At 40.5% G+C, this 13,993-nt stretch overlaps 1 protein-coding gene across 1 annotated transcript in view; it reads right to left on the bottom strand.

Moving 5' to 3' along the window:
- The window catches only part of clstn3 (calsyntenin 3), a 38,895-nt gene that overhangs the window by 1,732 nt on the left and 23,170 nt on the right, over positions 1 to 13,993 (bottom strand). The window contains exons 14-19 of the mRNA XM_080767498.1: positions 6,487 to 6,713; positions 4,512 to 4,673; positions 3,772 to 3,917; positions 2,923 to 3,058; positions 1,515 to 1,699; positions 1 to 1,205 (exon numbers count right to left, since the gene is read on the bottom strand). The exon at positions 1 to 1,205 is cut by the window's left edge and continues 1,732 nt beyond it. Coding sequence (XP_080623624.1) covers positions 1,056 to 1,205; positions 1,515 to 1,699; positions 2,923 to 3,058; positions 3,772 to 3,917; positions 4,512 to 4,673; positions 6,487 to 6,713 — 1,006 coding nt within the window. The 3' untranslated portion in view covers positions 1 to 1,055. The remainder of the gene's footprint in view (positions 1,206 to 1,514; positions 1,700 to 2,922; positions 3,059 to 3,771; positions 3,918 to 4,511; positions 4,674 to 6,486; positions 6,714 to 13,993) is intronic.

Here is a 13,993-nt window from a genome sequence, read left to right as displayed (position 1 = left end):
ATGCGCTGCAATGTTATGCTAAAATCTTTAGTTTGAGAAAAATGAGTTGTTTGCTTGCTGAAGTTCTCAATGATTTTCATTGTACCAAAATAGACAGTATACTGGCTGGCTTTCATTTTACCTCCTGGCGTGTTCAAACCAGTGTACTGTACATCCATATTCTCTAAACTGTTATTTATTTTGTATAAGGAGGCTAGTGTTTCTGACCTCATAATGACCAGTAACCTCTGACGTCGTAAGACGTTCACTCTGGGGGGGGGGTATCACTGTAATAGAGAAATGTATTGTATGTAGATATATTTATTCTCAACCTTTTTGAATTCAAGGTCTGATATGCATTAGGCCACGGAACCCAATCGAATCTACGTACACTGTAAAAGCGTACGTAAAACGAAGTTAATTTAACTCCGAGAGTGGAATGGAACCAAATTGACAATTTGGAACCCCCTTAAGGACCCCACATTGAGAACCACTAAAAAAGTGGAAGAAAGAGATTGTGCAGCAAAGAGACTCAAGTCACCATGATGTGGTGAGGAAGAAATGCTTGCGCGTGTTAACCCCACAGAGCTACACAATGCCATACTCTATGTTGTGAATTGCTTCCATATTAATCTGTGTCACTCATGATTCACTCTACATATGATACTAAAACACAATCTTCTTTTGTGTTTTGGTTTTAGCAAAACAGAACAATCTCATTCAACCCGTGCTACACCTATACAGACTTCTTACCACCTTGTGATTTAGAACTGGTGCAACTGGTGAACTGGTGCAAGTCAGGCAGTTGACTTTACATCGACGGGTACAGTATACATTGTGCCATAAAACATTTAGGTGGAAAACAACTTCCTGCATTATTGTCAGCTATAGGTCACAGATGGCATAGTTTGTTAAGAGTATTACAGTGTGTGTGTATGTGTTGTGTGTGTTGTGCGTAGTGTTGGTAAGCATACATTCCTTAAACTAGAGGTGTTAGCAGTTGTCGATATTAAACATATTGAAGAGTGTGTGTGAGCGTGACGAGCCGAAGCGCGGTTTCCCCGTGACCACTTGGCTCAGTAGCGGCGAGGGTTGCCGTCTCTTCCCTCCTTCTTGATGATGATTCGCTGGTCATCGCTGGCATCGTCAGGTGACTCCGCTGCCTCCTCGTCTTCCTCGCCCTCTCCTTCTGTGTCGGCAGAAATGCCCATACGAGACTCGTAGGACTACGGGTGAGAAAAATACCGCATTCAGACAAAGGGATTTAAACAGTTATACCATATGAAGCCGCAGGGCAATAGTATGTAGTGAAGCTGAAGGAAATGACAATATGCATTGCAAAGGCAGATGTAGGCTGGCTACGTGAGGCTAACTAAACGTATCATTGATATGTCTGCAGTTCAATGGAAACCCTATAATGTCATGACCTGTGACCTCACTGACCTGTAAAACTAGTTACCAAGGTTTAAGTCACTGTTACTGCTGTTATCTAGTGCAGGTCGGAGTTTTAGCCAATTGACAATTTAGGTTATTACCTCCATAGGGTTGACAATGATGGTGAGAGCTGAGTCGTCCCATTGGCCACTGCCCTCTTTAGTTGCGCCCCTGGCACCCTCGCCACGGCGATGGATGGAGCGGATTCGGAACACACCCAAAATCACCATGACAACCAGGAAGCCCACACACACCATGATAATGACTGTTGCAGCTCCCGGCACCACTGTCAGAAAGACATAATAAGCACAACACTTATCAACGATTTATTATGTGTCCCCTTTATGCCCACATATGGAAATCTCTGTCCTTGTCCCTTTATGGTCTATAGAAACAGTCCACACTCACATGGTGATTTTTCTATATACGCATTTCGGCTACCCAGGCCTTCATCAGCGTCTTGTCCCTATTATGCCCATATATTGAGATCCCTGATGTCATCAGTCAGTTCTGTACAACTGGATCTCCATATATGCCTATACTATATATGGGCATATTGGTGGTATATGATCGGATCGGTGGTTCTTGACAAAATGACTCTAACCGAACGTCTGAGGTCGGGTGGTTCTCGAGATAACTACAGACGGATGCACAGACATACGCGTAGTATGTACGTGCAGATATATCACACATTTATTGTAAGATGTTCATTATGTTATAATAACCCAGTCAGACCAAGTGCAGATTCTAAGTCTATTTATATTCTTATTTTTAAACTTATTTGTATCGCTCTACTCATGCCAGTGCCTATTCTGTGTTTCATTACTGCTGTTGCTGCACCTGAACTACCCAGGGATCAGTAATCCCCTGAGATCCGGTGGTCCTTTTTGTTCTCTGTGGTGGACATTCTTTTTTTGCATCTCATTTCCATTCCATTTGAGTAAAAAGAAGATAAATTCTGTTGACAACCAGGGGTGCTTTTAATTTAAAAATTTCAACTTTTTCAACAACCACATTAATTTATTTTGTTATGTCCTGTAGGGTTTATCACATATATTTCAAATATGTCATTATTTTATTTAATGTATGCGCAAATCCTGAATAAACAAAACTGTAAAGAAAGAAAACTTTCACAATCACCCAGTAATTGTGCTCAACTCGTGGATTTTTTTCCTTCTGCCCTGCCCCTAGACCTCCACAGCCACCCCTCCGTCAGTATATGATATCATTGTAATCCTTGGTTTAGGATATTTGATGAAAGATACATTCAGTTATGGCGGAAAGTAAAATGGCAACCACGAGGTGTATTGGTAACGGTTCCATAAAATATTCAGGACCCCAAACTGTAGAAGTGTACCAAGTGTCATGCTTTTATGAAAAAGTGAACAATTCATCTAACATTCAGATACAGTATCTACTGGAAGACAGGAAGAAGTGCACCGTTCTTGGTTCCAGTGACACCTTGTGGTACAAGGCGTCAGTGCGTCCAGGTGCATGTTGGTGTCTCACCTGAGTTGCGGTGTGGGTTGGGCAGGGTGTGACCACTCAGCTCTCCAGAGTGATGGGAGGGATGGAGGAATTGCTGCTGAGAAGCCAGCAGGTGGGAAGGGTGATACAGACTGTCCAGAGAGTGGAGGAAGTTTACCTGGAGGAAGACGGGAAGAACAGAAATATGGAGAGGAGGCGTAAAACAGAGAATACAATGCAATTTAATTGGCTGGGATACTATACTCTGCCACTATGAATGTAACCATTGTACTCCCACATCTTTTAGCCCTTTGCACTGAATTAAATACTCCACTATCAAATGTGAGGATGTTTAGTCAATTTGTGACAATCGATCTACTACACGGTGATTACATGCAATGTCAGTTATGGATTTTCTTTTCTGTCCAATTCACTGCTATCTTTACATTATATCTGCATTTGCATGCCATCTGTGGTGCTTTTGATTTGCTTATTATGCAATAAGGAGCACATTGATGGATTTAGAACAATGTATTGATTATTACGCCAAACAGATGAGCCATTTTGACTCAACAGCTAAACCCCTTATCCCTAAACTACTTTGCCTTTTTTTTTACTATTTTACAAAGCATTTTTAATAGTTAAAATGGCCAGTCTACAAGCTCACAACGTGTCAATGTAGATTGGCTAGTTGAACTATTCAAAAATGTTTTTCAAAATAGTAAAAAAAATAATAATACGTTTAGGGATAAGGGGTTTAGCAGTGACGAAACAAAACATCTGCAGTTCAACAGACACACTTCTTTATTAGGGTAATAATGCCTAGTATTATTGTCTATTATCTCAACCATCATCTAGATATGAGCGTCTTCTGATCCCTTTGGGTCTCACCTCCAGTGTCAGCTCATTGCTGGTGTACCTGCCGTTCATCTCAGAGCAGGACAGACGGAAACGCCTCTCAAAGCGAGCCGAGCCTTTGGCCAGACGATAGCGGACTGAACGAAGGACGTCCTCATACACGGAGATGGATTCAGCTCCTAGACGCAAAATGAGGAGGAGAAAAAATACGTTAAGTCAATACTGAACAGCTTGTGGTGCAATAGAATGGGTAGCGATGGATATGAAGATGTTTTTCTCCTCTCTTTCAACTGCTGCTGAATGAGGGGGACTTTAAACTTTCTTGTTGATAAACTGAGTAGTACCAAGTGTGTATAAATCGCCCAAAGAGGAAAAGGTACTTAAAGGATATACAGTATATTTGTTAATGAAATTAATTGATTGATTGATTGATTGATTGATTGATTGATTGATTGATTGATTTGTTTATTGACAATGTTTACATGTACAGAAAAATGCACATAGTTATACATCACCATCAAAAGGATAAATGCAAGAAAGCCAACGGCTTATTTCCATTGCAGTCCCTTAGTTAAAAATGAAACACAACAATGAATGTGTATGAGTGAGTGTGTCCATGAGTGTTTTAGGAATGTGTTTTATAATAATTATTATGTTATTATTATTATTATTTTTATTTTTATTTTTATTTACAAGCCATAGCCTGGACAGAGAGATTTGTAGAGGTGAGGGGGGGCATTTGCCTTAGGCCACTTGTATTATGCTAATAGTACCTGTAATGGCGATGTACGCGGTGGTGTTAATGATCTCCAGGCCTCTCTCTCGCAGAACGTCAATATCCACCAGAAGCTCCTCCCTCTCTGGGTTTAGCTCCTCCCCCAAGGGCTGCACCTCGCAGCCATCCAAAGTGTGGGCCACGGCATCCGACATCAGTGCTGTTGGATGAAGGACGGAAGATGAGGAAGAGGAGAAAGGAAAACTACAGGAAACTTACATAATCATCCTCGCCATGTGACAAACAGCTTGAATGCACTCCGCAGATGGCCTCCCTCGCAGTTCAGTTCATTTCCATTTACACATCGCCGCAGATGGGTTGTGCACAGGCTGTGAACTTATTATGTCTGTTTGACACCATTAAAGTCTCATAAATTGCTGTGAGACTGCAAGGGAGTGTTAACTTTACATACTGTTGGAGGTTAAGCTCAAGAGTCAAGATTCAACGTTTGCAGGCAAGATACAGCAAGATAGATAGAAATACAAGACAAATGAAAGTTGTGATGTAAAGGGCAAGAAAACGACCATTGAAGTACTAGAATGGAGATGAATAACGGTAGTCCTGGATTTCTAGAAGGTGGCATACTCATTTCCCGTTCCATTTTATTTTCCCATACATGTAGCTTCATTTTGATTTGCTCTGCAGCAAATTTGAACCAAAAACGGATATGAAGGTGTTTTTCTTGTTTTAGTTTTTTTCCTGAGCCAATCACGTATTGACCTCGTTCATCGATATTGTCGCGGAGGTGGTTCTGTATCATTATGATAGTCAGTCACTCATATTTGATCTGTTTCTGGCAAAAAAACATTATTAATTGGGTGGCAGTAACTGTAGGGTTTTCTCGCCGTCAGTTGATTCTTCATATCCATATGAGTCAAAGCGTCAGGATCATTTGTTTCTTTTTGGAACACATCAGTTCTGATTAGGAACGATATTAAAAAAAACAGGCTATGGGAATTCAGAATGGGTAGAACAAACGTGACCCAGGTAGGATGTGTACATTCGTCAGACTTCGGTAGCTACTCTGTGGAGCGGGGCTTAGCATTTGTAACACCTGTGTTTACTCTACTATTTCATGTCAATATGGCTCCCATGAAAAAAGGTCTGTTGAGACTCGAGAGGTCTTACTGTCTTAGCAATAATAAAGAATAAATGCCTCTGAGAGTGCCTGGCTCAAATGATCCATTAACCCATTCTGACCTGAGATCAGATTCATACAAGGTTTCCACTGGACACACCACTGGTCTGATTAACCCATTCTGACCTGAGATCAGATTCTAAAAATGTCAGTCGTTCTTCGATTTTTCAAACAAAATAGCAGACCTACAAGCTCGTAGCGCGCCACTCGGTGGCGCGCTACGAGCTTGTAGATCTGCTATTTTTCAATAGCTAAAGCATAACATGATGCTAACACCAAAATGGGTTCCCGTTCAGAATGGGTTAAGCAGTGATCATATGCCAGTCAATCTGTGTACGTCTTTGTACAACAAATATAAAAAAATATCTGATCTGGGGATCAAAAGAAGAGGCATGCAATAATAAGGGTTCACTCTGCTGATGCCTGAGGCACAGGTTAGACTAAACTCCAGTTGGTGAATGGTGCATTTACAGTATATAGCGCCTTTATCCAAGGCGCTTTACATAGATTGTGCATTACATTAATTCACCCATTCACACACACATTCATACGCCGATGGCGGCGGAAACCACGCAAGACACCAACCAGCATATCAGAAGCAATCAGGGGTTCAGTGTCTTGCTCAAGGACACTTCGACACTAACTCCGGGGGTTCGAACTGGCAACCTTGGCGGTTACCATACAGCCACTCTACCCATGAGCCACCGCACGCCCCCAGTTATTCCATAACACTTTGTCCATCAACAGACTATAACCTGCTGAAGTGTGCTTGATGCTCACTCATTGAATGTCCTGGTAAAGGGCATCAGCGAATTGTCTAATCTGCAAAACTCACCTCCCCCTTCCATCCCCTGTGCAGCCGTGTTGACGGCGTGAGACAGCGAACAGACGATCCTGAGCTCGGGGAACAGGGGGACGCCGCGGGGACCCTCAAACTCTGGGGCAGGACGGGCCAGGTGGGGTCCGACCCCAGACAGAGAAATCTGTGGAGCGTCGGGTTGCAGCACCACCAGGTAGCCCTCCAACATCTTCAGAGACAGACAGCTCTCCTCATTGAAACACCTGGGACAGAGAGAGAGCGAGAGAGGGAGAGAGAGTAGTTTGGAATTATCATTACATGCAAGGTGTACATAATTGCTGTTGAAAACCCCAGCTGAACATAATTCAGTAATCTGCCATAATGATTTGGACATGGTCAAAAACGCATTCAGTCAAGCGAAATTTCTCAGACAGTTGGGATTCTTAGCATTCTAACTGGTCCAGCGAGAAGTACAGGTGCAGCGAGACCTGGCGCAACACAAACGGGACGAACCGAGGCGAGTATTTAAATTCAAGTCTGAACGCACCTTTAGGCAGGGGTCGTCAACGTTTTTCAGGCCAAGGACAACATAGCTCAGAGAGAGATGAACCAGGGACCCCCACTACATAATTATTGTATAACGTTGTGTTGGAGATTCAACTTTTGGTAATACAATATAACTTATACAATTGGGGTGGTTGCATTTAGTCTCCCAGTTTATCTATTTAGACATTTTCGATGTCATGTCATGTCATGTCTCACCTAGACACAGGATCTGAACTGATGGCCAAGATTAAATGTGAGCAAGCAGGCAGGCTCTTAATTATGGTAAAATGTTCAGCAAACCGGGTTCAAATCTGGGGTAGAAGAGGAAAGTTAACATCGCCCTACTGTTGTAAATTTTATTATGTATCTACTGTACAATATATAAGATAAGACATCACATTATTACAAACGGCTGATGTGAAGTACTATCCTTCACAACAGCAATTTATCAACCATGAGCGTATTACAGCCGACAACTGTACTATCTGTGAGGGTCAGCAGCTGCTTATATCAGCCTCTCCAGAAGGGCCTGCTGTTTAGCCATCTGGGGAACTGCTGGCCTTAAATCAACCTAATCTTAAAACGCACTCACGGACAAGCACGTACACACACTCGCGCGCGCACACACACACACACACACACACACACACACACACACACACACACACACCTCGAAACTGTTGAAGTCAGGCTAAAAGATCCGTCAAATAATGCTTGTGACCTTCAAACTGCAAGATTGTAAAAACAAGCGAAAAGAAACGCTAGGGATAAAAAACTAAAGAAACAATCCCTCCTGATTCTTTGCCAGGTAAACATTGTAATCTTAAAATAGTTTTAAAAAATCTGTCCCTGCAGACAGTCGGATATCTGTAAAGCAGGAGAATTAGTCCACATACTGTACCTTTGTCAGTATATCTCTGCTTTGAGTATAATATAATATAATATTACACAAGAAGGTGTTCTTTATCATCTACGACCACAAATGTCCCAAGAAACTAGCTAGCCTAGCCACCGAGTCTTCTGTGCTCTAGGAGAACAGAGCAGGTGATTTCTTTGTTTTGATTAGGTGTTCCTATACTGTCGTTTAAGAATGCTGTTTCAACCAATCAGATTGCTATCTCGAAACAACCTTTTTGTATAATAAAAAGTATGCCACTCTGTTATTGGGAAGTCTGGCTACTGAAATTGCATTCACAGTATTTTTGGGATTCTTCTGGACTGGAGGTGAGAGCCACTGGTATGTGGAACATATCGTCATTGTCAGGTGGAAACCATGTATCTCCAGTCCACATTTAGTTTTTATTGTATCGAATTCAGTGGTCTTTGTGTTTCACAAATATTCAACCATATAAAATAAAAGTTCTAAAAGCTCACAACGCATCACATCAAACTTAGCCTATAATGACATGCCCAAAATAGCGACTCCAGCAATTTGAGGTTGTTAACTAGCGTGTAACTAAGAAACCCATGACTGCAAACCATTTGGAACAGGGTTTTTTTTTAATCTATTCCTTCTTTTTCATTTCATGAAAATTAATCGTTTTAGATATGCAAGGTTTCCACTCGACAGCGACCATATATGCACACGTCGGTTCAGTGCACGCCTTTCCGAAGATAATTAATATTTCAGCACTAAAAACGGCTGCCAAATCCAGAAAGCCAGCTCACAGTTGCTAATGTGGTTAAAATGTCTGTTGACCCAGGAATAGTTTCTGTGTGTTTTGTTCTCTCACAGTCAGAGTATGTGACTCAGAATCTGGCCCACGGTGTTTCTGAATCATTCTGCAGTACTGCAGATGGACCTTTCAGTGACAGCTATCGCATAGTGTCTGGTAGGGCTAATGATATTAACAAAATCACATCAAATATTCTGACCAAATATTCTGACCATTTCCAGCGGACCGCTACACGCTATGCATAGGCATATTTCCGCTATTTTTAAACATTTTTGCTTAAGTGATTAAAACCAGGAAAAGACAACAGTCATATCACGACATTACGATATCTAAAATCTCAGGCGATATCAAGTCTCCTATCATAATATATCGATATAATATCAATATATCATCGGTATAGCCTAGTGTTTGTTCACTCCTGTCACTGCTGTTTAGTTCTCACAGGATAAATACTATAATACGTTCATCTTTTAAATAGTGTGTCATTCAAAGACTTCTAAGAATTAACTTTGGCATAAGGCCCTGCATTTCACTAGAAAGTATTTCAGCGTGCTTGTCTCCACAGGCACTTCATGAACAGTAAACACAGAATGTTAGCTGGGCCTTGCAAATCCATTGTCTTTACCAGCCTCAAGGCTTCTACTCAGACTCTTAGTGTCAATAATTGAAAACAAGGGAAATTTATTTTAAAAACTGCTTGGGGACATGGAAAAAATAAACAACGTTATCAAGGCTAGCCTATCGCATTGCGGCAGTTTGCATAAATATTACCAGTGTAATTGTAAGTCTGGCTTTTCACTGTGAGGGGGTTAATGCTTATGCATACTAAAGCTGCATTGTATATCATTTTAATAGTCACTAGACTTGAAGATAATAATATGCAAGGTGTCACTATCATAACCGATCGATATGTGCTCCTCAGACGGCTCACACAGACAGTCCATGTCGCCTCCCCTCCATCCTAAAAGTAATGTAAAGCATGCTGTCAAAATCTGGCCTGAATCTATTGAGTATTGAAAAACCTTGGCACCGTGAGACCTCTGGTCTCCCTCACATTTTAAATCTGCTCACTCACTCTCATGCCAATTATATGATTCAATGGATTCAAATATTGCTAGACACATTTAACTACATCAACCCTAATGTCCCTATTCTGGGGGCGACAATTGTTGAAAATAGCTGATCTACAAGCTCACAATGCATCACTTTTTTTTTTTTTTTTTAGTTTCTTCTGAGCTGAACCATTATTTAGACTTTTCTGTTATTGAGTTCCGCTCCAACATAACATTCCTGAACCGGTAAAAAGATAGGTAGGGAAAGTGATTTGCTTTGGTTAAAATAATTAATAAGTTGCTCTATATTCTGATAGTAGCCTACTGATTGCACTGATTACTGATGTATAGAGTGATGGTTCAGTAACATGAGTCTCTCCATCTCTTGACAGCTATTTATTTTATTCATCTGGATAAACATATGTTTTGTTCAGAAATGGCGATATTGAACGTATCCGTGATTTGCAGAAACATACTATGCCAACAAAGTTTTTCTCTGACAACTAGGCTGCAGCAATAGACTACAAGGAGAAGGAGCAACCTATCATTGATTCATTGTATTGATGATCGCAAAAATCAAGCATTATCTCGGTTTGAAGTTTGAAGTTGATTATTATTTGAGTGATTTCTGATCTGAATAACCTTTTCAGGCTACAGTTTTGCTATAGCTTATCCAACTCCATGGGGCAGACAAGAACATGCATCAGGCAACAACGCGCCCCCATGTGACCGAAGGGAGCCCAGCAGACCGTGAAGCCTAACTTAAACTGTGTAAAACGATCCCTATGGGCCAGATTATTTGGCACATGGATGTAATTTGGAACATCTCTCACAGGCTGTGTAGTGTGTGAGCCACTTGGCTCATATCTCCTGAAATGTAATTAATGTCTCACAGCTTTGACTGACTGACTGGCCTGATGGGAATACAGAGCTTTATACACATTATGCGACTCAAGCAAACGAGAATTAAAGTGAGTATGAATGTATGATAATTAGGAACCATGAGCCATAGTTGCCATAGAGTACTGGAACTACACCTCCCGAAAGCTGAGAAAGGAAGCTCTCACCTGTTCATAATTTCCGTTATATATATTTTAAAATATATATATTTACATTTAAATTCTAAAGGACATTCGCTTTACGGCCAGATCGGATGGCTTGCGAGATAACATAGTTTATTATGAGACGAGAATCAGAGCCACAACACACAAACAATTCATGTCATCAATCAATAAGTGTTTAGACCCATTCTGGGCAGGAACCCCTTTTGGTGGTTATAATTTAGCTATTTTTTTAAACTCACACCACTGACATAGAAACATGAGGTCTTTCAGAAAACTGTCATGATTTAGAAGACATTTTGTAGAATCAAGCTCAGGTCTAAATGGGTTAATATCATGAATATTCAGAATGGTATTATTCATGGATTAAAGCTAAATTAAATGTCATGACTGAAAAATGTTGTAACAGTGTGAAAGGAGCCCCCACCCACGCTGTTTCCTAAAGAATTAACACAATTAGTCATGTTGTTCCTGCTGTTCTACATACCACCCAGGTGGAGAAGTGCACAGACTGAGGCTTTAACCTTTGCTTTAATTAATGCGAAATATCTGAGACTATGGAATGCTTCTGAACATATTGCTAGTGTGACACTAGAAATATGTTGATTCTCAAATCATAAAACAATAACTAAAAATATCCGATCTACAAGCTCTCAATAAAGCTTGATTGAGAGCTTGAATCAAGATCAAGAGTAAGTCCCAATGCGTCGAGAGCTTGTAGATCGATTTTCGCTGTGCAACATATGCTTCCACACTGTAAGACATGCTGGCTTCTATGGAATCGTGGCGACTGAGAACTTGAATCCATGGGTAGTGTTAACTATCTATTGACCGTTGTGTACATTTTCCAGGCATGGTTTACGTCTGTGATGCCTTTCACTCAAAGTGAGGGATTTCTATCCTGATGGCACATCCACAGTTACAACAGCTCCATCCGCAGGACACATGAGGGAACTGAATGGGTTGATTTGATGAGCAGCATGTGTCATGATGACCTGTTGGTCATGAAATCCTCAGTAGAGCCAGAGCAACATTTCGGTTTGGCTATTACAGCCATTATTTGACTGTTTGGACGGCATCAGTACTCTACTGGCAATTATGTAGCCCATTATGTGCTGATTTTAATTTCAACCTGGCATCCCTATTTTTGGCATGTCATTATAGGGAAAAAATAATCGCAGCAGCACCATTATCATCATAGGAAAATATGTTGACAAATCTACAATCGGTAGATAAGCTGTTTTGGAAAAAAATGTTTGTTAAATGCTCGTAACTTTAATCAAATTAAGTTTTTTAAATGTATTGGAAAACTTTTTGACAAAAAAGCAGTCTGGGACAAAATCAGGATTGCATCAAACCCAAAAATCTGTTATTGGTCACCATACTATATCTCAACCTAATACAACACTCAGTCACCATACTGTATCTCAACCTAATACAACACTCAGTCACCATACTGTATCTAAACCTAATACAACACTCAGTCACCATACTGTATCTGTACCTAATACAACACTCAGTCACCATACTGTATCTGTACCTAATACAACACTCAGTCACCATACTGTATCTGTACCTAATACAACACTCAGTCACCATACTGTATCTGTACCTAATACAACACTCAGTCACCATACTGTATCTGTACCTAATACAACACTCAGTCACCATACTGTATCTGTACCTAATACAACACTCAGTCACCATACTGTATCTGTACCTAATACAACACTCAGTCACCATACTGTATCTCAACCTAATACAACACTCAGTCACCATACTGTATCTGTACCTAATACAACACTCAGTCACCATACTGTATCTGTACCTAATACAACACTCAGTCACCATACTGTATCTGTACCTAATACAACACTCAGTCACCATACTGTATCTGTACCTAATACAACACTCAGTCACCATACTGTATCTGTACCTAATACAACACTCAGTCACCATACTGTATCTCAACCTAATACAACACTCAGTCACCATACTGTATCTAAACCTAATACAACACTCAGTCACCATACTGTATCTGTACCTAATACAACACTCAGTCACCATACTGTATCTGTACCTAATACAACACTCAGTCACCATACTGTATCTGTACCTAATACAACACTCAGTCACCATACTGTATCTGTACCTAATACAACACTCAGTCACCATACTGTATCTGTACCTAATACAACACTCAGTCACCATACTGTATCTGTACCTAATACAACACTCAGTCACCATACTGTATCTGTACCTAATACAACACTCAGTCACCATACTGTATCTGTACCTAATACAACACTCAGTCACCATACTGTATCTGTACCTAATACAACACTCAGTCACCATACTGTATCTGTACCTAATACAACACTCAGTCACCATACTGTATCTCAACCTAATACAACACTCAGTCACCATACTGTATCTGTACCTAATACAACACTCAGTCACCATACTGTATCTGTACCTAATACAACACTCAGTCACCATACTGTATCTGTACCTAATACAACACTCAGTCACCATACTGTATCTGTACCTAATACAACACTCAGTCACCATACTGTATCTGTACCTAATACAACACTCAGTCACCATACTGTATCTGTACCTAATACAACACTCAGTCACCATACTGTATCTGTACCTAATACAACACTCAGTCACCATACTGTATCTCAACCTAATACAACACTCAGTCACCATACTGTATCTGTACCTAATACAACACTCAGTCACCATACTGTATCTGTACCTAATACAACACTCAGTCACCATACTGTATCTGTACCTAATACAACACTCAGTCACCATACTGTATCTGTACCTAATACAACACTCAGTCACCATACTGTATCTGTACCTAATACAACACTCAGTCACCATACTGTATCTGTACCTAATACAACACTCAGTCACCATACTGTATCTGTACCTAATACAACACTCAGTCACCATACTGTATCTGTACCTAATACAACACTCAGTCACCATACTGTATCTGTACCTAATACAACACTCAGTCACCATACTGTATCTAAACCTAATACAACACTCAGTCACCATACTGTATCTGTACCTAATACAACACTCAGTCACCATACTGTATCTGTACCTAATACAACACTCAGGCTATAACTATAACTGCTCTAAAATAAAATAAATTAGCTGTCTAGGATTAGCTGTTTCTATATATAGA

The sequence above is a fragment of the Protomyctophum bolini genome (assembly GCF_963924005.1).
Source record: "Protomyctophum bolini genome assembly, chromosome: 7".
Classification (NCBI taxonomy): Eukaryota; Metazoa; Chordata; class Actinopteri; order Myctophiformes; family Myctophidae; genus Protomyctophum; species Protomyctophum bolini.
This window is presented reverse-complemented; position numbering and strand designations above follow the sequence as displayed.